The sequence below is a fragment of the Peromyscus californicus genome, unplaced genomic scaffold, assembly GCF_007827085.1.
Source record: "Peromyscus californicus insignis strain IS unplaced genomic scaffold, ASM782708v3 Scaffold_17__1_contigs__length_78620276, whole genome shotgun sequence".
NCBI classification, from domain to species: Eukaryota; Metazoa; Chordata; class Mammalia; order Rodentia; family Cricetidae; genus Peromyscus; species Peromyscus californicus.
In genome coordinates, this window is record NW_026294469.1 from 67,655,067 (window position 1) to 67,682,120 (window position 27,054).

At 46.0% G+C, this 27,054-nt stretch overlaps 1 protein-coding gene across 2 annotated transcripts in view; it reads right to left on the minus strand.

The window, feature by feature from the left end:
• The window catches only part of Setbp1 (SET binding protein 1), a 356,080-nt gene extending 332,453 nt beyond the window's left edge, over positions 1 to 23,627 (minus strand). The window contains exons 1-2 of one of the 2 annotated variants that reach the window (XM_052742636.1): positions 22,952 to 23,627; positions 1,781 to 2,410 (exon numbers count right to left, since the gene is read on the minus strand). In XM_052742636.1, coding sequence (XP_052598596.1) covers positions 1,781 to 2,245 — 465 coding nt within the window. In that variant the 5' untranslated portion in view covers positions 2,246 to 2,410; positions 22,952 to 23,627. Of the gene's footprint in view, positions 1 to 1,780; positions 2,411 to 22,324; positions 22,349 to 22,951 lie in introns of those variants that run through there. The other variant, XM_052742637.1, reaches the window with a different exon arrangement.
• Positions 23,628 to 27,054: the final 3,427 nt, after the last annotated feature.

A 27,054-nucleotide genomic window follows, 5' to 3' on the forward strand; every position in this document is an offset into this window, starting at 1 on the left:
AACAAAAACACCTCTCTTCCTGGATGAGAATGGCTGACCTCATTCACACTTCAGTTTGGACTAAATTTGGGGTTGAACACCGAAACTGTGAGCTGCTACTCAAATCCCAGTATGGAGGGAATGGAGAGAAAGTAATCACCATCCAGGATACCCCATTCCCCAACCCCACCCCACCTCACCCCACCCCACCCCACCTCCACACAGGCATCAAGAGCACACAAAGAACTGGGCCACCTCAATGGTCAGAGAGAACAGTACTCATTTTCAAAGCTGAAGACACCCAACTCGAAAGCAACAATGTCACTTTATAAGTGACTCAAAAGTTCCTGTCAGGTATGAAGATAACCTTTGTTTTCAAAACAGAGAACTCATTAACCACTGCAAAGTTGTAATGGGAGGAGGGGAGTGTGTGACCCACATGCTCTGGCGAATGAAGCCAACATCACTCCTCTCTGTCCCCAAATACTAACCCAGCAGTGAGTCAACTGTCCTGGTTTCCTGGAATCCAGGCAGCTCCTGGATGAAGAAGCTTCAGTTTTAAACACAGGACAAGCTTGTTGAGCCAACTGTGAGGAGTTGTCACGCTTGAACAAGGCTTCTGCAGGCTCATATCTCTAGTTTTCAATGCAAACGATCACTGTAAGCACTCTCCATGAGGACAGACACAGCTCTGCTCTGAAGAAGGACCATGGTTTCTGCTCATTTCATTGAATGAATACAAAGAAGCTCAGAGGACCACTCGTGACAGGAACATTCCAGGGCACGGTTAGACCACTTTAAGTTGTTACACCACAACTAGCACACATAAATAACCGCACATAAGCGAAAGGCAGACAGAACCTGATTAGTACCTATCACCTGAACTCAAAAACTTGGTCAATAAAAGTTCCTTTCAGAGCCATCCCCAAGCCATGAAAATTCCTGAAGGCCAAAGCTTTCTGGACTGGGTCAGTCTTCTGCTATCACAGACTGAGTATCATACCCATCCCCAGAAGGGAGGTCACTATAATTCACACACACACACACACACACACACACACACACACACACACACACACACACACACACACACAAAATAGTTCAATAAAAATATGGACCCATTCATTCCCAACGAACTGATACTACCAAACACCTTTATCTGCATGCCTGTGTGTGACATCTAGCAGGCTAGTAGGCCAGATTCACTTCCCACACAGCCTTAAAGCTCCACCATCACCATGTCTCGGGCTGTGATTCAGTCAGTTGTACCCCAGACCCTCACCTTCTGTAGTTCCCCCTCTAATATTGCTCTGATGACTTGCTTTCAGGATGACTATCTGTGGGTCCTACAGAAGCCTCTGTCACGATGAACACAGGGCTTCCTCAGAGCATTCACCTCAGAAAGACCTAAAACACTAACAAATGAACCCAGGAGTTGATTGTGACTCCCCTGACTGCCCTGACTGACCAGCTGAGGGAACAGACGCAAACGTCAAGATGAAAACAAACCGAAAAACACATCTCCAACGTTTGCAGGCCTTGGCTGACCTGGCCTGTAGGCTGTCACCCCAGTAGCAGGATGTGCTCCCAAATCGTTTCCCAGTAGCTTGTTTCCTAGGTGAGTATAAAATACAAAATGACCAACTCAGCATTACATACATTATACCAGAGACTTGGCCACATAGGCCCTAAATATTCCATCAAAGAGGCTGGTGATTCAAAAGTAAATTGACCTTTAAAAGCTAGTGAGAGAACGGCAGAAACAGAAACAAAGCCAAACCTGCAGGGCACAGTTTCCTACCTTCTTTTTGGAGTGGTTTCTTTCTTCTTCTTTTGTAGCTTTGCTATTTTTCCCAGCACGGGACACCTTCTGGTCCCCAGACTGCTTTATGGTGATCTTGATCTCAGGGGGGCATATATAGTTCTCCAGGTTTTTGGGGGGTTTCTTAGCCCGCTTTGTGGTCTGAATCTTCAGCTTCAAACTCCCCTCAGTGAAGTTGGCCTCTTTGATGGAGAACTCCTGTTCTTCCAAGCCATCTCCAGCCACCCATTTCTCACTGTCTGCATTAGAGTTGCAATCCACATCTCGTCCTGAGCCCAATTCATCCTCCTCTTCTGGTTCCATGCGTTCTCCACCCACGGAGATGCCTTTCAAGGGCTCTCCTGAACAGCCAGGGGCGGCTGGGGACTTGGATGAGGAGCCTGGAAGGAATTCTGACTCGCTCCCTCTTTGCCTGGAGCTGCTTAAAATTTCCCTGGACTCCATGGTAATCCCACAGTCTTCAGGAGTTCTTGGGAGGGGGAAGGGATGAAGGGAAGTGGAAAAGGTCGAAAGAGAAGACACCCAAAATTCCAAGAACAAAGTAGTCCAACTGCTGGATTCAACGTCCCAAGAATGGAGATGTGGTGAGATGCTCAGGAGAGATCAGATCTGCAAATGAGAAGCAGAGAAGTAAGTGGCTATGGTAGGAAAGAGCTGGACCCCAAAAGATCCAATCTCAGTTTCTAAAGTCCTTCCCACAAGCCAACAGTATCAGAAGATCAGCCCAAAAGTTCACATATCCAAGCAGAATTATTCTGGAGCACAGGGGAAGCATTATCACACATGCCGCCATGATGGGTTATTAGTAATTTTTATGACTGCAGGCCCAATAATAAAGATAAGAGAGGTGAGTCCTCAGCTAATAACAAATGGAGGTTTCTCACACTGAAGCCACAACGGACTCTGTCACCAGTAAAACCAGCCACAATGAGAGGAGACTCAGAGGGCTAACACAGGTCTGTGGGAACTATATTCAGGTGCCTTCTGCTGTCACTTCCCTTGTCCATCTGAGGAACGGTTTGCAAAATGAACAGCACACTCAGCTGCTCCTGAGAGCCTCCCCCAAGCCCTTTCTAGAGGAAGGTCATCCTTTAGTCTACCCACCTGGCTCTTCCTTGTCACTTGTCAATACTCAAATCACACATAATCTCCATTATGCAAAGGTTTCTGGTTTTTGTTTCTACTTGTTCGTTTCATTTGCTTTGGGGTTTTGTCTTTCATTCTGTGAGACGGGGTCTCATTCTGTAGTACAGGCTGGGCTAGAATTCACTGTGTCACTCAGGCCAAAATCCAATTGGTGGCTATATTCTTGACTCAGCCTACCGAACACTGGCGTTTTCCATGTGGGCTACTATACCTGGCAATCTGTCTCTTAAACTTAGGTGAAATGAGAGCTGATAATAAAACCAAAAGATTTCAATAGGAAATCACTAACAACACTGGGATTAATGCAAAACAGACTTTTAAATGATTGTATCTACAGAAACATTAGGTAGCTAATCGTTTCTGTTACTTATATAAAATAGCCATTTATACAAGTTTTAACTTCCTTTCTTGTTCCTTAGATGAAGGGCCATTTTGTCCACATAACAGAACAGCAAAAGAAAGAGAGAGAAGCAGCATTTCACAAGTCATCGAAAGTGTCAGGAATCCTTCCAGCATCTTCTCTGCCCTCTCCTCTCCAAGATGAGAAGAGAAAAATCAGACTTTCTCCAGATACTTCCATGATGAGCCAACTATCCTTCCCTCTTACTCTCCTCCATGCCTAGTTTATTTATTCCCTAGTTCAGACTCATAACTGCAAAAGCCAAAGGCAAGTGCAGCTATCCATCTGCAAGAGAAAAACCTAACGTCTCAGAGCTATACAGACTGCCATATCTTCTAGCAGGAGTCTCATTATTTCCGAGCCTTCCTTCTTACACCACTGATACTCTCCCCATGGCCAGCAGGAAACATTTCTACAGAGTTTCTGTTTCTACCTCTGAGCCCATCGGTTTAAAGAACTGGTCATCAAATGTGCCTACCACGTGTGCCCAGTGAGGCTTGTAAGGACACACTGAGAACAGCCAAGAACTGGAACCTGACAACTGAGTATGTGGCTTCTGGCTCTGGAACCATCATGTTCTCAGCCAGTACCCAGCCAGAAAGCCAGATGAGGAAGTAGCTTAGATAAGAAACCTCTAGGCAGGCCATGGAAGTTCGCAGAGAAGCCCAGAAACACACTCAGAGCCTGGAAAGGGCTCAGTCCTGCAGACAGCCACATTTATAAGAAGTTTCCCTCTCAGGAAAAAGTAGTAGTACAGTGTTCTTCTGAAAGGGTTAAGACCGCTGTAGTAAAATCAGGTGTACCTTTGCTGAGGCTCCCAAGAAAACCCTAAACAGCTGCCACTCAGGCTGCCAACAAGACTGAGTACCTTCCTTGGCTGGAGAACAGAGGACGTAGTTGGAACACATGACACTTGCCTTTCTTTTCTTTTCTTTCTTACTGAAGTCTTTGTCTCCAGTATACTAATATGACTCTATGCCTGAAACCTTTTATTTTATAAATTGTCACTTTTAAGACAACTGTGGTGGTATACGCCAGTGATCCCAGCATTTGGGAAACTGAGGCAGGAAGATCACCAGTTCAAAGCTAGCTTTCCTACATAGTGAGTTCCAGGACAGCCAGAAGTATATAGAGAAACCCTATTTCAAAAAAAAGAGGCAGAAGTTTTCTCAAGTAACCACCATCCATTGATTCCTCTCTCATCAGCGGCAGAAAGCAGTGTAGAACCCTAAGGCACCAAGATGCCTGAGGACATGGCCCCGCTAAGGGCAGGGAGAGTCCAGTAGGTTTCTCTCAGTCTACACTCCAGTTCCAAACACACTGGAAGTCATTTCCCACCCCCTAAGGACAGCAATGCCCAAGGCTTATTCCCTTAGGCAGGAATCACCAATACGATGTTTTAATTCTCCCAGTAACTACAACCCTCAGGCAAATGTGCCCATACTGGATGTAAGATAAGGCAAAGACTTCCTCTGATGGCTCTTAGCAATTCATCTGGACCTCCAGCTAGAGCAGGCAGACATTGTGAGGAGATGAAGCTAGATGAAACACAAACTACGGATGAATGGATAGGGTATGACATAGGTAGAAAATTATTATGAAGAAAGCGTCTCCCATTTAAAAATGATTGGCTTCAGATTTTCGTATACTTAACTGCATGAGTCAATAATTATTTAGAGGCAGTACTAAGAGATCAAAAAAAAATGAAAATCCAATTCAACAATTCCTCTAAAGATCCATGTGTCTAAAGACACAACGAAACTATCCATTCCCTGAAGATCACACTCTTGATCAGAGATCTGAAAAGTAACTCTAAAGAAATCTACAGCACCAAGTGCAGGAGAGCTGAAGCACCAGTGTGCAGGAGAGCTGTAGCACCAGTGTGCAGGAGAGCTGCAGCACCAATGCAGGAGAGCTGCAGCACCAGTGCAGGAGAACTGCAGCACCAGTGTGCAGGAGAGCTGCAGCACCAATGCAGGAGAGCTGCAGCACCAGTGCAGGGGAGCTGCAGCACCAGTGCAGGAGAACTATAGCACCAGTGCAGGAGAGCTATAGCACCAATGTGCAGGAGAGCTATAGCACCAGTGCAAGAGAGCTGCAGCACCAGTGCAGGAGAGCTATAGCACCAGTGTGCAGGGGAGCTAATTCACCAGTGCAGAAGAGATATAGAACCAGTGTGCAGGAGAGCTGCAGCACCAGTGCAGGAGAGCTGCAGCACCAGTGTGCAGGGGAGCTAATGCACCAGTGCAGGAGAGATATAGCACCAGTGTGCAGGAGAGCTGCAGCACCAGTGTTCAGGAGAGCTAATGCACCAGTGCAGGAGGGCTGCAGCACTGGTATGCAAGGGAGCTTCAGCACCAGTGCAGGAGAGCTACCAGAGCACAGGCTCTTGCTGGGATTTTGAGCAACTATTAAGAAAGAAGGAAGACCCTCTAGAGACGGAGCACTAGGATGATGGTTAACATGCCTGCCCCATACACAAGAGGATCTGAATTAAGATTTCCAGAACCAACTCAAGTGCAATGTGGCTTGCTTGTAATTCCAGCCTCGGGAGGTGGAGACGAGGTTCCCAGAAGTGAACTGGCTATGGAGACCAATGACAGCAATCTCATTCCACACACAGGTACACACAGTTGCATGAAGGCAGGCATACATGCATGCATGCATAGGTGCGCGCGCGCATGTGCACACACACACACACACTTGCCCTCATGCAAATATATGCACATACCACACTTAGCTACACCATGAAAAGAATTAAAGAAAGAGGGAAAGAAAACAGACAATAGCAGACAGTACAGTACAGGGCAAAATGTGAGCCAGGAACATGTAGGATTGTGCTAAGGACAGAGCAAACGGATATGCTGCTAAGGGGCATGGCAACAAGTGGGACTGGTGAGAAATACAGCCAATAAAGGTTGCAGCTGGATCACTTCTTGAGTAACAGACACACTGGTGAGTTTGGATTTGGTCTTACAGGTACTGGAAGTCAGCAGGGGAAAGAACTCTATCAAAGCTTGTTTCAGGGCAGTGCACACCTCATACCACTGCAGAACTAGGAAACCTAATACTAAACAGATAGTTGAACCCCCTGCTGAAATCTGACTGTGCTTTCTTGAGGACCTGAACCAGCTGGAGTTTGGGGGACAGCTGGAGTTTCTCCTAACATGTATTATAGATAAAATAATAAGGCCATTTCAAAGAGTCCCAAGCTTTACAAACATCTACTCCAGACCCACCATTCAGGTCTCTCACATTAAAATAGTCTCAGACCATCTTAATTACTAAGTTGAACTGACTACTCAGTTCAAACCTGTCTCGACAGTGTTCTCTGCACTGGCATGTTCACAGAATCAGTTCTTGCAATTGCTGTCATTGATCCATGCAATCACTAAGCATATGACTGGTCCTCTCTAAAAGTATATGCCATGAAGAAATGAATGCAAAATTAACAAGCAAAACAGACCCCAAGCCTTCCCATAATTCCAGGTTAGTGTTCAGTATTTGCATCTCCATAGTAACAATTTTACAAACTCTGGGTAACAGCACTAACTCCCTAGTCTGACTCACATTCCACTCGGCTGTATAGATTGCCTCTAAATGTCCATCTTGTACTGCCTTCTAGTTGTTTTGAGCACATGCATCTTATTTTCCTAATTCAACAGCAATTGAGTCTCAGGCTAAGGCCAGCAGCCACTGAATAGTGTTCACATTCACTTCCTTTCCATCCTGGGATGGTGCTCTTACAAGGTTTCCAGAAGTTCTTTCTGAATGAAAATATAATCACACCTGACAGCTATTCAAAGTCCTTCCCCAAAATTAGCCCCACCCACCCAGGAAGCCCCGGTCAAATTTTATGCCTATCCTGGGGATAAAGATCCAGATCCTGTGTGCACGTGAACCCTATCACCTTCAAAATCCTAAAATTAAAAAAAAAAAAAAAAAAGCTTTCAAAAACACAGAGCAAAGAAACCTAAGCTCTCTGTTGGCCTCACCAGCCCACAAAGACGCTGTCCATCATTCACCCCAGCACATACCTTCCAGCCTACATACTCTTTGAGTTCTGTGGTGGGTCTGGGAGACCACTGCCAGTCCTCTTGTGGTAAGCCCCTGCCAACACACGCGTGTGAGCACAGTCACACCCTCAGAGCTGGGGGAGCCCAGGCAAGGTGAAAGCATTTTGACCTGTTCACATTCCTGCTGTTGGCAACTGGCTCGGAGAGGGCAGCACCCAATGAACAAACACCCTGTGCCTGGGTCCCTGCCTCCCATGCAACATGAGCCAACCCTTCCACGGTTGCCTGCAGGGTTGTTGCACAGGGACTGAGACAATCAGGACTGCTTAGGAAATAAGTCTTCAGCAGGTCCTACGAAGCCGTAGAGCCTGGAAGGAACAGTTAGAATGCACAATGAGACCAGAGTGTGGCAATGGGATCTCTACTCCTGCTCTGGCATTCAAAGTCGGTGACATGCTAGCTAGAGAAGCCACTCTGAGTGCCTGACGCCACACTTCGCTCAACAACGATGGAACATGCTCTCTTATGCGGCTTCGTTTTGCGCAGCCGAAGGCCTATGGGGACACTTCAAATTGAACAGTTTGAACCCACAGCAGTATTTCTCTAGTACCCAGGGAAAATCCACATGGCTAGATGTTGCTTATACTCAGGGGAGTCCTAAACAGTCCCTCCTCCCTCCCTTCCAAATCTGCAAGATACAGGGATTTTTTTTCTGTCTGAAAAAAATGCTTCCTGCTGCCTGGGAAACTCTTACTTATTCTAAGCCTGGTGGAATAATGTCGATTCTCAAGCTACACATACTGAACCAGGGTCCGGGTACAAGAACAGGCACTTTGGCGTTCCCCAGCTTCCAGGTACTGGATGGGCTGGGGTCTGAAAACCAGTGCCTCAGACTTTCTGTTCCATACACTTCTCCTAGGCAGTGCCTTGACCACAGGGTGCTTCTGAATCTATATTTGGAGGTAGCTTCTCCTTCCTTACACAGCTCCTTAGTCTCCTAATAGCAGGCATCCATTGCATTTGAGCCATTTACCATCCCAATGCTCAGCATAGCATCTAGCACAGAAGAGACATTCAAGAACTTTATTGGACCAAATAGATAGATGAAAAACTGAGCTTGCCTTCCCAGTTTCATCCACCTCCCCTGATTGCTTGGCTCCCAGATCACCAGCCACATACTGCCCATTGCCATCCTGATAACTGTTTTCCAAGTCTGCAACATGGCAGAAACAGACAAAGCCCTTGGCATACTCAATTGGAGTCAAAAAATATGATTCATGGGCTTCCTCCTGCCTCTTCAGAACCCTCATGAGACCCCTGTCAACCTCAGCGTCTCAGCAACAATATGGAAAAGTGCTGTCTTTCTTATCTCCCCCATTGGGGCATAGTTACATGGATTTATTGATAGTTAAACTCTGTGTTTCTTAGGTTAAAATAAACTTTTTAAAAGCACACACCTCTTGGGCTCTTAAAAGCAAACAGTCAGGAATGCAGGTTGGTCCTCACTGCTCATTCCTGTCACCTTCCACTGTCATCTCCTCCTGGACTTCTGTGTACATTGCCACCAGGTCAGGGACTCCTTCCAGGTTGGCAGGTAAAAGCCCTAGCTTGACTGGATAATTCTCAGGTCGTAACTCTTTCCTCAGAACTCTTCAGAACGTCCAATCGAAAATCGAGGTTGGCTAGATACTGCTTTTTTTCTGGGTAGACGGCAGGTTTTATAGTTTGCTTGCTTGGGTGTTTGGTTTTGTTTAACGTAGCATGGCTCTGTCTGTCTCCCCTGGCTTTTTCTGGAACATCAAGAGCCATGTAGATCATCTCTAGCTCATGAATTTTTTTTTGAAATTATTCTTTTAGTTATTTCTTTCCATTTAATGATTCTGCTCTCCAGGTTCTTATGACATTTAGTTTAGGATTCTGCCCTCCATCCCCCATCCCTAGTCTTCCTCCCCCCTCATCACATTCTTTCCTTTGCATCCGATTTTTCTCCTACACTCACTGACCTACTGCTGTTGGGGAAAACTCTCTTGTGAGATTCTAAGGACTTTGGCAGGGGGGTAGCTGCTGTTCACCCTTCTTCATATCTGCTAAGGGCACTGGGGGAAAGTCACAGCGGATTCACATGCAACTTCGCACACACCTGGAACCCTCCTCCAGCCTTCCTGAGTTAAAGACAAAAATTAGATCAAACTTCTCTTCTCTGATTTGTTCAAGTCCGGACTCTGTTTCTCTGCTTTTGGGACACACAACATACCCTTCCCGGCACTTCCTACACCACCTCATCTTCCCTACTAGACACTAAGAACCCTGAGGGTAACAGTGTTGCCTCTTTCGGGTACCAGGCTGTCTCCATTGCCTGCCACAGTCTCTGATACATGGAGAGAGGCCCTAAATTCTTTATTCAGTGAATGTCGAAAGAAGGGTTATGTCAAAGTCCAGCCAGTCAGTCACCATTTGACTTGGAGTGCCTATAACTCTGAGTGATGTTTCTTGAAACCCTTCCCGCTGCCAAAATTCCTGGAATAAATGGTCCATAAACACTGGTAAATGGATCAAGTGACCCAACACATACCTGGCTCTCAATCAGCAAGAGTGAAGATAGCCTCACACCACAGTTGGCTGACACTGCATCTATGTCTGTGGTCTACAACAAAGGACAAAGCTCTTACCCAGCAGCCTTCTTTGTGCTCTACACACCTGTGAGGTACATTCCAGGCCAAATTTTACTTCCTCCAAGAAACACTGTTTAAGTTTTTCACCCAATACATCTTCCAACAATACCTCCTAGCTCTCTTGATGTGCATTACTCTATATAAGGTCCCTAGTTCCGTTGGTTTGGTGACTTTTCTCATTTCTACAAGGTTTAGCTCTAAGTTAGCTCAAGAATTGGTCAAGTTTCACCTCCATCCAGAGCACTAGCTGAATTCATTTTTAACATACTCATTGAACACACTTGCGCATGTAAACACCCACACTCACTCATGCATGCATGCATGCACGCACGTGCCTACATCTCCCCCACCCACCCACACACACACACAGAGGAAGAGAGAGACAGAGACAGAAAGATAGAAGGGGGTCTTGCTCTCAATTCCTTTGGCATTTGCCATCAAAGCACTTGACAAGCTGTGTGCTTCAATATTTTTAGGTTGTCTTTCTTGTCCACATGATCAGGATCTTTATAATGCATGGACAGTGTTTTGAACAAACAGGTCTCTACACATTTCAGAACTCCGTGAACACAAGGAGAAATTGTCGAAGAGGAGATGTTCAAAGACAACACTTCTCCTTGCAGAGAAAAGCGAGAAAGCCAGACTGGAGGTCATAGGATTAGATCGCTTAGTCTCTTGCCCATTAGTAACTGTATTCAGCAAGGCATTTTTTAAGCCATTCAAGTCTCGTTTGGAAAGTGGGTAATAATCCTACCTCAGGGGCTCCTAGGAGAAGTAATTGAAGATTAAATATTAAATGAGATCATAATTACCTGGGATCACCTTAGTAAATGCTCACACTTTTTGTTAAACTTGACTGGTCCCCTGGAATGTGTCAGCCAAGTTACACATCGGCTAGTGTTGCCTTCTCAGGTCCCAGGGAAAACCCTATGGCCCAGGGGTTGGAATCAAGCCTTCTCCTCACTCATGCACAATGGAAAGCATACAGATAGCTCTGAGTTTAAAGCTGCTAAGTTGGCCATTCTTCTGTTCTTTATTGATGGCTTGTCTCATGGAGGAAATATCACCGCGTTCAGTCAGAAATCCCCACCACCACCACCATTTTAATGAATAAGGGAAAGCCATGAGGTGAGCCCCCTATCCTCTGCCAGCCTGGCATTCCTAGGTACTAAGCCTTGTCTACTTAGAAGCTCTTAAAAGGCGGGACTGGTTCCTCCCATTGCTTTATCAGCTCTAGTTGGTTCTCCAGCTCTGGTTAAGTGGGATGAGATGAATTCACACGGAAGCATAGAGCATCAGTTCTGGTGCTTAGGATCTCAATAGCAGGTGAAGAATCTGAATCAAGCTTCTAAGGCTTGAGACTGGGCACACTATTAACTCACAACTCTGATTCCAGCTGCCTGCTCACAATGGCACAGTAGCGTAAGCTGTGGGGATTGGCTCCTGAGACCTGTCAGGTTCACACGCTTGGTTTCAGGGAGAGCATCCAATTTGCTGTCACTATTCTTCTGTGGGGTTATGGAAAGAACACGATCAAAATGAGAGGGAGTGGCTTGTGCTGAACCCTTACAGGGGAAGTTCTCAACCTGTGGGTCATGACCCCTTTGGTGTTAGACTGACCCATAGACATTACAAGACAGACACATGGCAATACATAACAATAGCAAAATTACAGTCATGAAGTAGCCACAAAAAAAAAAAATCATGTTATGGTTGGGTCACCACATCATGAGGAACTGTATTAAAGAGTCACGGCATTAGGAAGGTTGAGAACACTACCTTACAGTGATTTTTCAATTTAATCCATATATAGGCGTATGATGCCATGATCCTGTTCTTAATGTATATACAGGGAAACGAGGTCCCAGTAAGGTTAGTAATTTGCCCAAGGGCACACATTTCCTATGTCAGATCCACAGTTGAGTTCAGATACATACTAGTGCATTGAAGAACAAGACATGGGCCAACAATAGAATGCATGTGTGGTGGTGGTCCCATAAAATTATAATAAATCTGAGCATCCATCACCTAGCAAAATTGCCATCATTGTAATAATATAGTACAGGATATTACTCATACTTTTAGTATGACCCAGTGTGAACAAACCTACTCCAATGTCAGTCACACAATAGGACAGCATACAAAATCATATATATTACATAATACTAGTTGTAATAGTAAAGGGCTATACCACTAGTTCATGTGTCTTCCTATTTTATACCTTTTATCACTAATTTAACTGTATTCTTTCTAATTACAAAAAGTTTACTATAAAGCCATATGGCATGCTAGTATGTTCAGAGCAGTCTCAGCCTTCTCATGTCTCTGCCTCTTGATGGCATCCAGAGGCCCCTTTTATGATTCCCTTGTCCCATCTAGGTTTATACAAGACCATACTCTAACGTTTGCACAATAACAAAAGCACTTAGCAACGCAGTTCTCAGAACCAATGTATCCCCATTGTTAATTGATGCATAGCTTGTATATATGATTGCTCTTTTATATTATGACCCATCTAAAACACAAAGGCTGGCCAGCTTCTTATCAAAAGCTTGTACTTGCTTCTGCCCATAGCAGCTCCAAACTGTTACTCTCTGACTTGCCGCATCCCTTCAAATACTTCAGCATCAGACTTCTCACCTGCTCATTCTATTCACTACCCAGACTCTTACAGAGGAAAAAAATAACACATACTGAATGGTGTCAAAATAGATGAATCATGGTCGATCTGTTAGAAAGAATTGTGATCATAGTATTTTCTATCCAAGTAGAGAACAGAAATCTACATTGTAAAGATGCTTCTAGAATGTGCATCTGGTATACTTTAAGTACACTTTCTTATATATCTATACATTTTAACCTGATTTAACCCAGAGATGTGCCCATTTTATACATATGAAAACTAAAGTTTTGTGATTGCTGAAATCTCAGAGGTAGTCCTTTCTGGACCCAAATGTTATTTAACTCACACCACCACCAGACTCCAAAAAGCCAACATCAGGTGATTGCTTGACCCCCAGTCATCTACGAGTCACATGTAAAATGAAAATAAAAAGAACGTATTTATTTGGGATGATGAGCGCAAACCAAATGTGAGAATAACAGATGGTAAGTTCCTTAGCCTTTCTAGAAAGGCCCTCTAACATTGAATGGGATGTTGGGTCTAGTACCAATTCTTCATCCCCTCAACCATCTGATTCAGCATTGCCTTATGCACTGTCATTTGACACACCTTACCCGGCTACAGTAAAGAAAATGCTAGGCACACCACAGAGCTGAATAGATACTCCCTCCATTTCCCTTCCTTTATAACATCTCTCCTCTAGGTATCTTGTCAGCCACTCAAACATCGCACTGCTACTGAAACTACCCTGTCCTTCTCCAATTATGCACTAAACTCCTAAAGATAACTTCCAGTGCCACAGGGTCTTTTGGGCCAGAGGAGGGCCAATGGTCAATCCAAACATTAGTATATTGTTTTATTGTTTGTTCTTTTGAATATTGGACTGCAACTGCAGATAGAGCTGGTGACGGGCAGAGCCTAGAAGAGGGTAGCCTGGTCGGAAGTCAGAATTCTCTAGGCTGTATACCTGAAAATCTGTGAACTGCACACCCTCTTTCAATTGGAGCTTGCACTCCTAGCATTTGGGAAACTGATCTTGGCTCCTCAGCTCAGCTCTGAGAAGCTGGAGCCTTGACCCATGAACCTATCCTTGTGCCTTGCTGCCTCCACCTGAAGAGTACTGTGTTGAACCAATAGCTCTCTCCATTGTACACTGCCAGGTGCATAATCTTCCAGTCTCTGCATCTACTTAACCAAGACCACCCCTTTGCTGTGGGTGAGACTCAAATCTCACACACTCTTTGAAGCTTTCTCAGATCTACCTGGCCTTGGTAGTGGTTCTTGGACTCCTACTGCATACAATTTAATCCTCAATGTGACAGCTTTCTACATCACATGATTACTATTCATTTTCTCAAGGGAATTTTCAATCTAGACTTGCTCACTTCTGCCACTGAAGGTTCTCCCGCTAAGAAAGGTTCCTTGCTTCTCTTCCTCCAACAAAGACATCCTTCTGGAAGCTTCTCCGATACACCTTAGCATGGATCACACAAGGAGCAAAACTCCACTTGGGAAAAGGTTCCTAATTTAGTTGAAGAAGGGTGACTTCCAGTTTAGCTAAACATGTTTCCTCGAACATACCATCCACTCACCAAGGGTAAAAATATCATCTCATGTCAGAGCTTTCCCATCCAAGAGTTCCAGGAAGAAGCCCCATACAAGCCATAATGCTAAGACTTCAAAAAGTATTCATGGACCAAAAACTTCTTAACAGAGCGCTTAAAGACAATGTTAGGAGCAGAAAGAAGGCCCATGGTGCTTTCATGCCAAATCATTGCTTTCTGGCCACCATGTTATGCTAAAAAAAAAAAGAAAAAGAAAAGATTTTGCTCAAATAATAATAGGTCATGGGCATAGCCATCAACAACTACACAGAATTTGGCTCCCAAGTTTTCTTATTGGGCTCCAAGAATATAATGCCCCACTTGCTCTAACAAGCATTCCTGGACAACTAACATGTTGGATCCATCAAATTCAGCTAATATCATCTCTATATCTCTCCAAGTCCCCAGGAACTCCAAGCAGTCCCTTTCCATAGACAGATTAAATCACTGTTACATAAAGATAATAATAAAATAATAGTAATAATAAACGATAATAATAAAGCTTTTTTCACAACATGCGTGCTCTTTTTTTCTTCCATTTTCACCCAAAATTCTTTGGTTTTTATCCAGCATCCTTTCAAACCCCCAAACTCCTAGGGTTTGAAACCACAGCATCTCAATAGCTTCCATTAGCTTCTCTTTCTAAGAATTCAACTGGTGTGCTTCCTGACAATCCAGAAAACCTATGAACCTTTCATAGCCTTAACCTCGAGACAAAGATTCATTTTCCTGATCCTACCCCAATCCAACAGTGCAGAAAAATGTGGCTTTGTGTGTGTGTGTGTGTGTGTGTGTGTGTGTGTGTGTGTGTGTGTGTGTGTGTCTGTCACTCCATCCCACAGTACACACAAAGCAACCCAGTGGCCATTTTTTTTTCATACAAGCTTCCAGTGGACGAGCAGACAAGTCCTGTGGGGATGGAGTGACAGCCCAGGAGCAGAGATTCTGCCCCAGCCTCCAAGCTCCTAACGATCTACATCATGACATGATATTCAGACTCCTGATGTGCAAATGAAGCAGCTTCAGCCGCCATCCCGGATGCCCACAGGGCACAGGAGGTGATGGTAAAGTCCCAAGAAAGACGACAGCTTTGGACTTTCCAGAGTTGACTTTGTACCATCTTCTTTGTGTCAACTCAGTTATTTCATCAAGGAGGGCCAGGCTTCAAAAGCGGTGAAGATAATTTAACCCTTTGCTTTCTTCCACGCTGCTGTTTGCGGTGTTGCTTCATACTTACCGTATCCTTACCCACCCACCCCCCTTCCTGCAAGCCTGTTCTTCTGCTCTAATTGGGGAGCTTCTGATTTAATTTACCCCAGGGCACCAACTTCCCCTTCCGTAACTCTTTTAACCACATCAAACATCAAGCTGAGTGCCTTAATTCTCATGGGGATTGGTTTGGACAGTTGTTGGGGGTGTCATTAAATGAGTTTGAGGAGCTCTGCACTTTAAAGGAAAAGTTTAAAATCTCTCTGACACATCTAGCTGTAGCATCCCAGAATTTCAGATGGGACTGCCTGTATCAACCTTAACCTTTTCGTTTTCCAATGAGTGAAGGTAAGAAGAAAGGCACTGGGGCAGGTTGTTGCCCAACCTGAAGCCTGCATCCCAAGACTCCAACTTCCCTTCTGTGTGGTGTTCCGCCAGTTCTCTTCCTGTGCAGTCAGGCTTGTGCAGTCACTAATGAGCAGAAAAGCGGGCTGACTGAGCAGTGAGGAAGACGGAATGGCTAAGTGGCAAAATGGGTGTGGAAACCAGGACGCACGACTGAAATTTTCAGAGACCATCAAGAGCGATGAGTGTTAAAATGGTGAGGACACTCTAGTAGGCACTTAATAAACATTTGATTACTGAATGAATGCGTGGAACCACTGACTGAAAAGACACCCATGTGGTAAAATACCATTACCTCTTAGGCTTTGAGGGAGAAGCTGAGCTTGGGTGATTTCCTCTGAAAGACAGCCAAAACTATAAAAAGCTATTAACATAACTAGTTATTACTCACTCTAAGAGGTCCTCCCATGTTGCTTCATTTTGCAACGATCTGGTATACTTTTAAAAAAAATTTACTCTTAATAGTCTAACTCTACATAAATTGTATGATATGTTCATGCAACAGAAGTCAACCCTAAATAGGTACAGGCCTTTGAGGAGCAAGCTTGCACCTTTCCTGGACAGGTCTGCAGTTACGGGACGCAAGTGCCAGAAGTACCAAAGTAGCAGACCAGAAGTGCTCAGGCAACAGGAAAGAGATAAGCAGAGCTGATTGGGAATAACTAGTGCATCGTCCTCACTGAGAAGCACAGTGGTGCCCGCTGTCCTCGCAGGTAGATGCTCCAGTTAAACAGGAAGTGGCAATAGAGCAAGCTGAGGTGTTGAAGGGGACAGGGGACGGAATGCTCCGCATTATCAAAGAAATCAATCTGAAGGGAACAGAAGCCCTGTGTGTTGCTCCAAGTGGGGCTCACTGGAAAACACTGTAAGATGAACACTAAGGAAAACCCCATTGCTGGTTCTGGACAGGGAGGGTATCATGGGGGAGAACATAGAAGACTCCAGGAGCCAAGAGACTCTGAAGAGCCTTCCAGAGTCTAGAAAATTTCCTGGATGTGCTAGAACAAAGACATTTCCGCTATCATTTATCCTCTTTAGAGAGATTAGAAATTCTATCATAGATGACACATCTCAAGCCCTTGGAACCCTGATGGAGACCATCTCATTGTCCACTATGTCTCTTCCCGGCGGGTCTGCGTCCTTCCTCTTTTTTCTTATGATTCTTTGCCGAAAACGCCTTTCTTAAACACTACTACTTCCTTGTGTCCAACTGGACTGGCCATCACATGAGACTCTGAGTCATACACAGATGTGGCACAATCTGCATCTAATAATGCAACTCGTACACGGTTGAATCAAGAAGCTCAACAGACTCATTAGTTGATATGTATATACTGTTAAGTTTGTTAGACTACTAGACACAAGGGCTTTGTGAGTATTCTTCTTAAGTAGGGGACTGTGGCAAAATAATCCCAGCATCAGTCTCCAAGAGGCAGCACAGAAAATCTCCAATAGTTCAGTGACAGAAATTATCTGGGATAATTTAATCCTTACAACCCCTAGGACAAAGGGACAGAGACATCTTTATCCCCATTTTCCTGGTAAGGGTACTGAGGCTCAAAGAAGCTACATAAGTTATTGGGATGATTTCACCAGGAAGTAATGAGAAAGATCAGATCTTGTCATATCAGGTGTGAGGCTGCTCACACATACACTGCCCTAGGTCAGCCACTAACTTGTATCACTGCAGGCAACCTAAGGTAATCATTCCCTTATTTTCTGAGCAAGGATAGCTATTTCTTTGGCTTCCTTCCTAAAAAGATCTGAGGTGAGGGGGTAGATATGATATGAAGATATTTTTGAAACGAATAAAATTCCATGCATATGAAAAGGAATATTTCTGGTAGGAAAAGTTAAGTTAGATCAAGGAGATGATTTTCTGAACAAAGGTCAAAACTTATCCATTCTCCTGCCTCAGTATTTGGAAAGGCTGAATTCTTGCCCATCATAGAGTCCATGCAGGAGCTCTTGTCTTACATGGGACTATGTGTCATAACCTTCCATGGTCCACCGTAGTTCTGGAGAGGGGACAGCGAGATCCTCCTAAGTGATCCTCAACCTGTGGGTCATAACCCCCACAGGGGTTACATATCTGATATCCTGAATATCCATGTTTACATTACAATTTATAAAAGTAGCAAAATTACAGTTATGAAGTAGCCATGAAATAGTTTTATGGTTGGGGGTCACCATAGCATGAGGAATTGCATTAAAGGGTCTCAGCAGTAGGAAGTTTGAGGACCACTCTAAGGGATCCTGTGGGCTTTAGGACTGATCACATTTTTAAGGTGATACTAGCATCACTTACACTGAACAGCAGAAGTTAGTTTTGTTGGTTTCTAAACTAAAGACTACTAAAAATATTTCCTCAGCCTTAGAGAGCATCCTTCATTGGGGCAAAACTCCAAATACAACAGGAAAGCTGTTCTGCCTGTACCTATGAAATTCATAATTGAAAACTTAAACAAATCATGGCATTCATTTAATTCCAACTTGATGTGTCTAAGCGAACATAAAAATCTAGTAGGACTAGATGAGAATGGAAATGAAAACTCAGAACAATAATGCAGGGGACAATCAATGTTGTGGCTTCATGTGCTTTCTTTTTAGTATTTATCAAGGGCTGCATGCATGGTGACACAGCCCTTTATTCTTAACATTTGGGAGGCAGAAGCAAGAAGGTCTCTATGAGTTCAAGACCAGCCTAGTCAACATAGTTAGTTCGAGGTCAGCTAGGGCTTCACAGTGAGACCTTGTGTCAAATGATAATAATAATAAGAAGAAGAGGAGGAGGAGGAGAAGAAGAAGAAGAAATAGAAAGAAGGGAAGAAAGAAAGATAGAAGTGAAGAGTTCACAAAACAACAAAAGCCCCACTCTAACACACACATACACACACACACACACACACACACACACACACACACACACACACACACACAGAGCAATTCATATGGTAATAGCAATGGAAAGTTTGGCTGTTAACATCAAATTTCATGTATCTCCAAAGCAGCACTGTTATGAACTAGAAAACTTAAGAGGTGGGACCTAGCCTGAGGTCTTTAGGTCACTGGGGGCTTGGGCTCAGTGTTCCCTTTTTTCTCTCCCTCTCGCTTCCTGGCCAGGAGGTCAGTGACTTTGTTCCACCATGTCTTTGTTTTGTTTTAGATTTTGCCTCACCAAAAGCCCAAAACATCAATACCAACAGATTCTGAACTGACACTTTTAAAATTGCAATAATAATAATAAAAAGTAAAAAAAAGCTTTTCCCCTTCTAAGTTATTTCAGATGTTTTCTCATAGCTGATCTAACTTCATAACACATTGTAGGATAGGAATAGAACTGAATGTTGCCCCTTCCTCTCAGGAACCTGGCAAGGTGACTTTCAGTGGGGATGCTACAAGGGTGTCTTCTTTGATACAATGTTGTCAGCGCTCCAGGTGTGCCCTTGCCCCATCCCACACCACGGGTCTCCGAACAAAGGCCATCATGTCCAATACTAAGTTCTGAGATTCCTTACACAATGCTAATGTGTTAATAATAATGTACCCAGTTCCTCTGGCATGCGCAAAACTGAAGCAACTTGAAATGCCATCAGCAAAAAAATTATTTATTTCTCATCCCTGAGCATTACAGAAAGCAGAATCTCATTGGCTGGGTCTGTCTTCAATAGCTTTCTGGTTTTAATTAAAGCTTCAAGTCTCCAAGGAAGAAACTGGCATTCTGGGAGGCCAAAGAAAGCCCGGCCAAGTGTTAGTGTCTCCACGGGAACCCAGAAAGGATGTTCTATACTTCTCAGTATACTTTTTCCTCTTTGCATATGCTACAGAAACTTAGGGCGGAGAGTGTAGTATGGCTGAAAATAATGACCACATTGCAAGAACTCCCCTCCCCTAGATGGACAGTTTGGTGACACGGAAGTCGTAATCTGGTTCCTAATGGAAGGTAAAATCAAGATTACAGCAGAGAAGGAAGGAAGATCCGGAGGTGAGTGCTCACCTATGTATTTCTTCTTTAGCAATATTCTTCCTCCTAGCTCTCCCCACTGGGCATTTTCAGTTAAATTCCACAGTAACCCAAAGCTGCACTTTTTTTTTTTTTTTTTTTTTTTACCTCCTCTCCTTCACTGGGTCAGGGACTTTTCAAAGTAGCTCCCTGTGAGAAATGGCAGTTTGGGACCAGATGCTCTCCTGGCAGCAGGGGCTGTTTGCCTCCCCCAGGGATACCTCCAGGCTTCCCATGGGACACCTAGAACTGAGCCTCCAGGCAAGGTCTTCCTATATAGCATTCTGATGTTAACATGAAAAAGATCAGATCACAGCCTCACTCTGGCCTGGCTCCTCCTAGGCATAAGGCACTTCTCTCCTTGCAAGCTGCAAGTGGTCCCCTTCCTAAAGTAACCCCACCACCGCCTGAGGTGCATCCCTTCCCCCACCTCCACTTTGTTTCTGCCAGTGACACATCTATTTTTCCTGCTCAGAAAGACAAGTCCCTTTCCCTCTGTCTCCTGACTGCCTGTGATCCCCACCTCCTCCCCCAGCTCAGCTCAGGTTACTGAAGTGGCAGCAGCTTGCACAGCCCAGCTCCAACTGCAGTTCAACTTCCTCAAACTAGGATCTCTCCCTCTCTCTCTCTCTCTCTCTCTCTCTCTCTCTCTCTCTCTCTCTCTCTCTCTCAAAGGATTATGTGCCAAGCAGCACTCTGAGTACCTGGCCTTGGTATTTCCTGGGACTCCATTTCCTGCAGCTTGAAATGCCTTCTTTCAATACTCCTGTCTGATTTGCCTCCAATACTCTGTCTTAATATCCTTTTGCTGGTGACCAGCAAGGAGCTGATGCACAGGCTTAGAAACACAGCAGCTTCACAGTGACTCTGCAACCTGGACATCCAGCTCAGAGCAAGGACATCAGCCTCCTTCCTCCTTCCAGGAGTTTAAGGACAGTCAGTGGAAGGCAGCCACAGAACCCAAGAGGAGAGGGAGGCCAGGATTGTAAACTGGCTGCATCTTAAAAGGCTGTAAACTCTCTCCTCCCCCTGGCCAACTGGCACTACCTTCTCTTGCCAGCCAGGCTGTATTTAACTGGGGTGAGAAAGGAAACTCTTTCCTGGGTACCTAGATCTGGTCTCAGGGCTGAAGCTGTAGCTGCCGAGGGCATTCTTCCACTCTAGGTCCCTTTTCACCACAGCACAAAGTGCAAACAGGAATTTCAGAATTTGAGTTTGAAGGAGACCCATGAGGTTTATCAGTAGGCACTATACAATCACGGGGGATGGGCCCAGACTGCCAAAGAGTTTTGGTGGCAGCTTCTTTATGAAGTCACTTTTCACTGCAAATCATCAGGAAAATCAATCAATCAATCAATAAAGCAACATGAAGATGGAAAGAAAATAAAAGAAAGGAGAAAGGAATGCATTTTTTTTAAAGAAACTAAGATCAGTATTTCCATAAAGACCATGGACTCAAACCAAACTTCAACAGGAAAGGTGTGGATGGTTGTGGGCAGGAAGACTAGGGGCAGCAAAGGGAAAGTGGCTTCTGTAGAATTCAAAGAATCACTCCCTTATAGAGAGAGTTTCGGCAGGACTAAGGATGCACACACACACACACACACACATACACTGCCCTGTTAGTATCAGACATCAACCATGAGATTATCGGGACAGTTTATTTGAAACGGAAACAAATCGGAAATCCTTCCCTCAACAGTCCCTTCAGACAGATACACATGCTGTGAATCCCACAAAGGCACATAAAGAATAAATGCGGCATCAGAGGGCAGTAACAACTCGTCGCCACACTCCCAGTATCTCTAGCCTCATCCCCTACTTTCAACTGAGCAACTTTCCTGATCTTCAACAAAATATCTGTAGTTGGGTCCAATTTCAGAACTGTAGTAGCTGATGCGGATCTGGGAGGGAGGAGATGGGAGAGTGTACAGAGAGGACGTAGAAGACAGCATTTCAGCAGTAACTTATTTATTTTTTTTAAGGAGCAGCATGCTCTACTGATCGGAAATTGCAATTACCCAACAATGCTTCCATCACAGACACCGAAAGCAGTGTCCCCGTTATCACCGTCTGGCTACAGATCTGCCCAATCCAATTTACCTGACTTGGAATCTGAGGAACTTCACAACAGTATTTTGGTCACAGAGATAATGGTTCGAAAGACAAAAACAATAAATCCATACTGAAGGGTTTTCTTTCCGGAGTGATTTCCCACTGGAAACCACCGAACAGGGAAGCCTGCCTTAATTCCCAAGCCCTAGGCTCCTGTACAAACGCACACAATGCGTGCTTTCAAAGGGGGCATTCTCTGCTTTTAAGGGAATTCCTGCCTTTTCACAATCCCCAGTCCGGAGATCACAAGAAAGAGACTCAAATCCACTGATTAAGATTTTTTTAAAAGAGAAAAACTAACACACAGCCAGAACACAAGCATACACCAACCTTCATTGGCTGGACCACTTCTCGCCTGTTCTTCTATTAACGACACGTTAGATTCTGATACATTTAACCCGCCCCCCCCCCATCCAACTAGGTTACAATGTAGCTCTCTAGCTCCACTTAACCTGCAAGTTACAAAGAGAGGGGAAAAAAAATATCCTGCCGCCTCCCCACCCCTTTCCCTACCCCCTCCCTTTCCCCAGTCCACTTCACCAAAGCCAAACCCGCCAGCCCGGCAGCCGACAGCAGGACCAAGGGAGGGTGCAGAAGGAGGGGGTGGGGAGGGGATCAGATTAGCCGAAACTCAATAAGCTCCCAGCCCTCCAGCCCGGTGCTTCCACCATCACCGCCACCAACGGGCTACTCCAGTTAAGTCAGCACCACTGCCGACCCACCAGCCGGCGGAATCGCGCCCATCCCCGCGCAGCCTCGCGGGGACCTGCATCCCGCCCCCTTGGCCGGGTCCCCCACCCCCGCTGCAGCCCAGTGCAAAGTCAAAGCCCCGGCGAGGCGACGTGAACTTTTGCATGCATGGCACACACCGCCCCCGGCCCCCGGCGCGCTGGGCCCGCGGCGCGGCGGGAGGCTAGGCGCCCCGGCTCCCGCGCCAAGGTCGCCGCGCTCGCTCACCCATGTCCCGGCGGCTCCGGCTCCGCTGGCCTGGGCGCTCGCTCAGATTCCGCCTCCGGTCGCTCGTCCGAGCCCCCAAAGGTGCTGCTGCGGCAACTCCATAGCGACGAGCATCTGTCAAACGGCGACGCGCGGGGCGGGCCGCCCTCGCTCGGGGGGCGCCGGGGCCCCCGGGCGCGCAGGCGGCGGCGAGCGCCCCGGCCAGCCCCGCGCTTCCCGCCCGCCGCGGCCGCCTCCGCCGCGCCACCGATTTACGGAGAAAGATATCAAGGGGGAAAATGGCGTCTCCGGAGCCCGAGGAGTCCTGGAGTAATCACATTCACACACACGCCCGCACGCACACACTCGCACACACTCGCACACAGGCGCTCGGCGAGCCCGGCTAATTTTAGCAGGAACCAAATATAATATATATATGTGTACATATACATAAATATGCATATGTACACATATATTATATAGATTTCCCCATCTCTCCGTTCAATGCTATTTTTTTCCCTTTTCTCCAAAGGATGGATTGGAGGGTTACAAAATGTTGCCCGGCTGGGCTCGCAGGAGGCGGCGCGCCGAGGGCTGGGGCGCTTTTGCTGAGCTGTGCAGTTCGGTCCCCGGCGCCCGCCGGCCCTGCCGCCGCTGGTCTGCCCGCGGTCGCTACTGCCGCCGCCGCCGCCGCCGCCGCTGCCGCCGCCGCCGCCGCCGCTCTATGACCGCGCCCGCCCCGCGCCCCCTCCGCGTCCCTTCGCCGCCCGCCCGCGTCCCCGGCGAGCGCTGGAGTGGGGTCGGGCCCGTGTGCCTGCCTCCCGCGCCCTCTCCCGAGTCCCGGAGTCCTACTGAAAGGAAGGGGGAGGGCGTGAGCGGGGGAGGGGGAGGGTTGGAGCGGCCGCGCGGCGGAGCCGACGGGGACTGCCACCCCGCGATCTGCCTCGGAGGGGGCGCGGGAGCCCACACTGCTCGCTCCGCGAGCCCGGGCCGCTCCCCAGCCGGAGCCCAGGGAGGCGCAGCCGGCGAGCGGCCGACGACCTCTCCCTCGACCGCCCCCCTCGGTGAATTTCGGTCAATTGGGAGGGAGTGGGCTCTCGCCGGGGGCGGGGGAAAGGAGAACAGTTCGGGGACGCGGATCCGGGACCCCTCGCCAGCCCCGCGCCCCTCCCGCTCCCCAGCGCCCTCGCGGCCCAGTAGCTCCAAGGAGTCGGAGTCAGCCGCGGAGACTGTGCGGCCGCGGGGACCGCCGCGGGCTGGGCGCCGGTTCCCGGGCTCAACACTGCCACTATCTGACACGACAGGAGCAGTGTTGGGGGGAGCTGCGTGCAGAGACGCGAAATGTGATAGGCTCTCGTAAATGGGTGCTCTTTTTTTTTTTTTTTTTAACCTGGTAATTACATTTCACTTCCAGGGATTTATAATTTTTTTGTTAAGCTACTTGTTTGCATTCAGATGCTCATGCGCATTCCTTGTTATACAGGAGAACCGAACCCTTGATGAAGGCAAGAACCAGAGGGGACAACAAATGCACATGGTCACACAGTTCCCTTTACAGGGTGGCAGAAATGAACAAGACCAAAGGAATGTCTTCCTTTCTGACAAAATATGATGCTGTTTGAAATGTCTCTGGGAGACTTTGGGTTGCAGAGGTCTTTCCAGGGCAACTGAGCAATGAGACCACTCAGGTTTATGTCGACATCATGTGACAAAATAAGACAACTAACTGTGACGATTCTGGGAGATCTGCATGTGGTCTCTTAAAGACCTCCAGTAAAATTGGGGTTTTGAGAGGGCTCCTGGCTCTCATATTTTCTAAGAGTCATGTGAACTGAAGAATAGGATGGTTTGGAGCCTTCCTGGGTTAGTTGCTAGTAAGAATTCTGCCACAGAACTGCACTATGGGTTCTCTTTGACCTCGGGTGTCCAAAGTGAGTCAAAGAAAATTGGTGTAAGTTCACTGGCTTCTGCTTTTCAGTAAACAGTCTGATGAGGCACAAGCTTTACCCATAACTGTCACTTCAAGACTTCATTGGGGGCGTCATTTCAACAGGTCTTTTATCATGTTTTATATTGGAACGTTGTTATTAGGAAGAAAGTAATGCTTAATTAGAAAAAAAAAGCAAGGTCTATAAGCTGGCAATGGAGACAAAAATCAATGCAGAGGAGCAGGGTCAAACTAAACATTCTCTGTATGGAACAGCCATGTACTTGTGCTCCCAGACTTCTGAATCCTAGATCTCAGTCTAGAGGATAGTAATAGCTCCTAGTCTGTTCCATACGTTTTCTCAAAGGAGAAGCCTTGCAGACATCAGAATGACTTTCCCGCAGTATATGGATGGCAGATGTCATAACGTGGGGAGGGGAGACTTGTTCCTTTGGTTTATTTACAGGGTCTCCCATCCTATGACATGTTGCACTGTGAGTGAATAAAAGAAACCTGTGCCTTGTTTTACTACAATAGTTGGCTCAGCCTGGAGGACTCCTGTCATCACAATGTAGAGGAAACACTGAGCTATCCTAAGCCATTAAAGCACAGTCGTGAGTGGGTTCTATGCCCCTTACTCCTCCTTGAATGTCTCTTCCTTAATGGCCTGTCTTTTAGTTATGAGAAGTGAGGGAAGGGAAGAGGGCAAGAAGGGATATCCTCACTCTTCGTCTTACACATGTAGAGAAAACTTGCACATTCTGTTTATACACACTTTAATTTATGCTGGTATATTATGTTATGGCTATAATGCTATTCAAACACAGCAATTGAGCATTCATCAAAACTGAAACCACCTTCCTGGATTGTCTACCTCTTGTTAACACAGAACTTGTCCTCAAATCCTAGCTGAATGTCCTGGGACTCCCTCTCATCTTCTTCCTCAGTAGGCCACTTTTGGATTGCCTGAGCACCAAATCCTGGAAGAGCAAGTCCAAGACAGATAAAGAAGTTAATACGAAAACAGTGCCGTACAGAATCCAGAAAAGGGTGATCTGAGCACCAGATGTGAACACTCATGGCGTGCATCTCTGACTCTTGCACATCTTCATTTTCAGAATCCTGTAGTCAATAAATTACTGTATAGTATAGAAGATGCACTGGCACTATGGGTGTGCAGGTAGATCAGGACACAGACCCCCATCCTCGGAGAATTCACAACTGCAAAGATGGAAAGGAGGAAACATTGGCTCATTAACTTCTGTGCACAACTTAACAATGGGAAGACCAGAAATAAGTTGCTTACAAGGTATACTTTGCACAGATGCAGAAGATATGGGGCAGGGGTAAAGTCAGAAATCATGTTCTCTTTAACACTGCTGCAAATGTATTGTTTGTGTGCATTGAACATACATATTTCCTCTCTCCTGTTGAACATGTACCTTTTTTTCTAAAATGTATTTTCTCAACCAAAAAAATGTAAAATTCATGAGGGCTGAGCTATGCCTTGCATGGACATTGTCAATACATATGAGTGAGAATCACTCTTCCCCTGACACCACCAGGTAGTAGAATGCTGCCAGCTAGGCTGTTGTTTTGTGCTTCAGGCATCTTGGTGATTATCCTATAAAATGGTCATAAGTGAGATGCTCCTTACCCCAGGATCTGTGAAGGAATAATGCAAGGACATAGAGGATGATCACATCCCAGGGCACTTGAGACCTTATTACATGTAAGTGTGAGATGTAGTTCAAAGTGTAAGAACAGTTCCTCCCATTTCCACAGGTAGAAAGGAACAAGGATACTCCATCTGTCCCTCCTTTGAGGAACAGTTGAGATCAAAGAGTACAGTCTGATCCTCAGAATCAATTACTCTGGCTTCCTAAGTTCAAATACAAGAGTCATTCTTACCTTTCAGCAAGGTGAGTATACTGGCTGGTTTTGTGTGTCAATTTGATACAAGCTAGAGTCATCAGAGAGGAAGGAGCTTCAGTTGAGGAAATACCTCCATGAGATCCAGCTGTAAGGCATTTTCTCAATTAGTGATCAATGGGGGAGGGCCCAGCCCTTGCTGGGTGGTGCTATCCCTAGGCTGGTAGTCCTGGGTTCTGTAAGAAAGTGGGCTGAGCAAGCTATGGAAAGCAAGCCAGAAAGCAGCTCCTGCCTCCAGGATCCTGCCATATTTGAGATCCTGTCC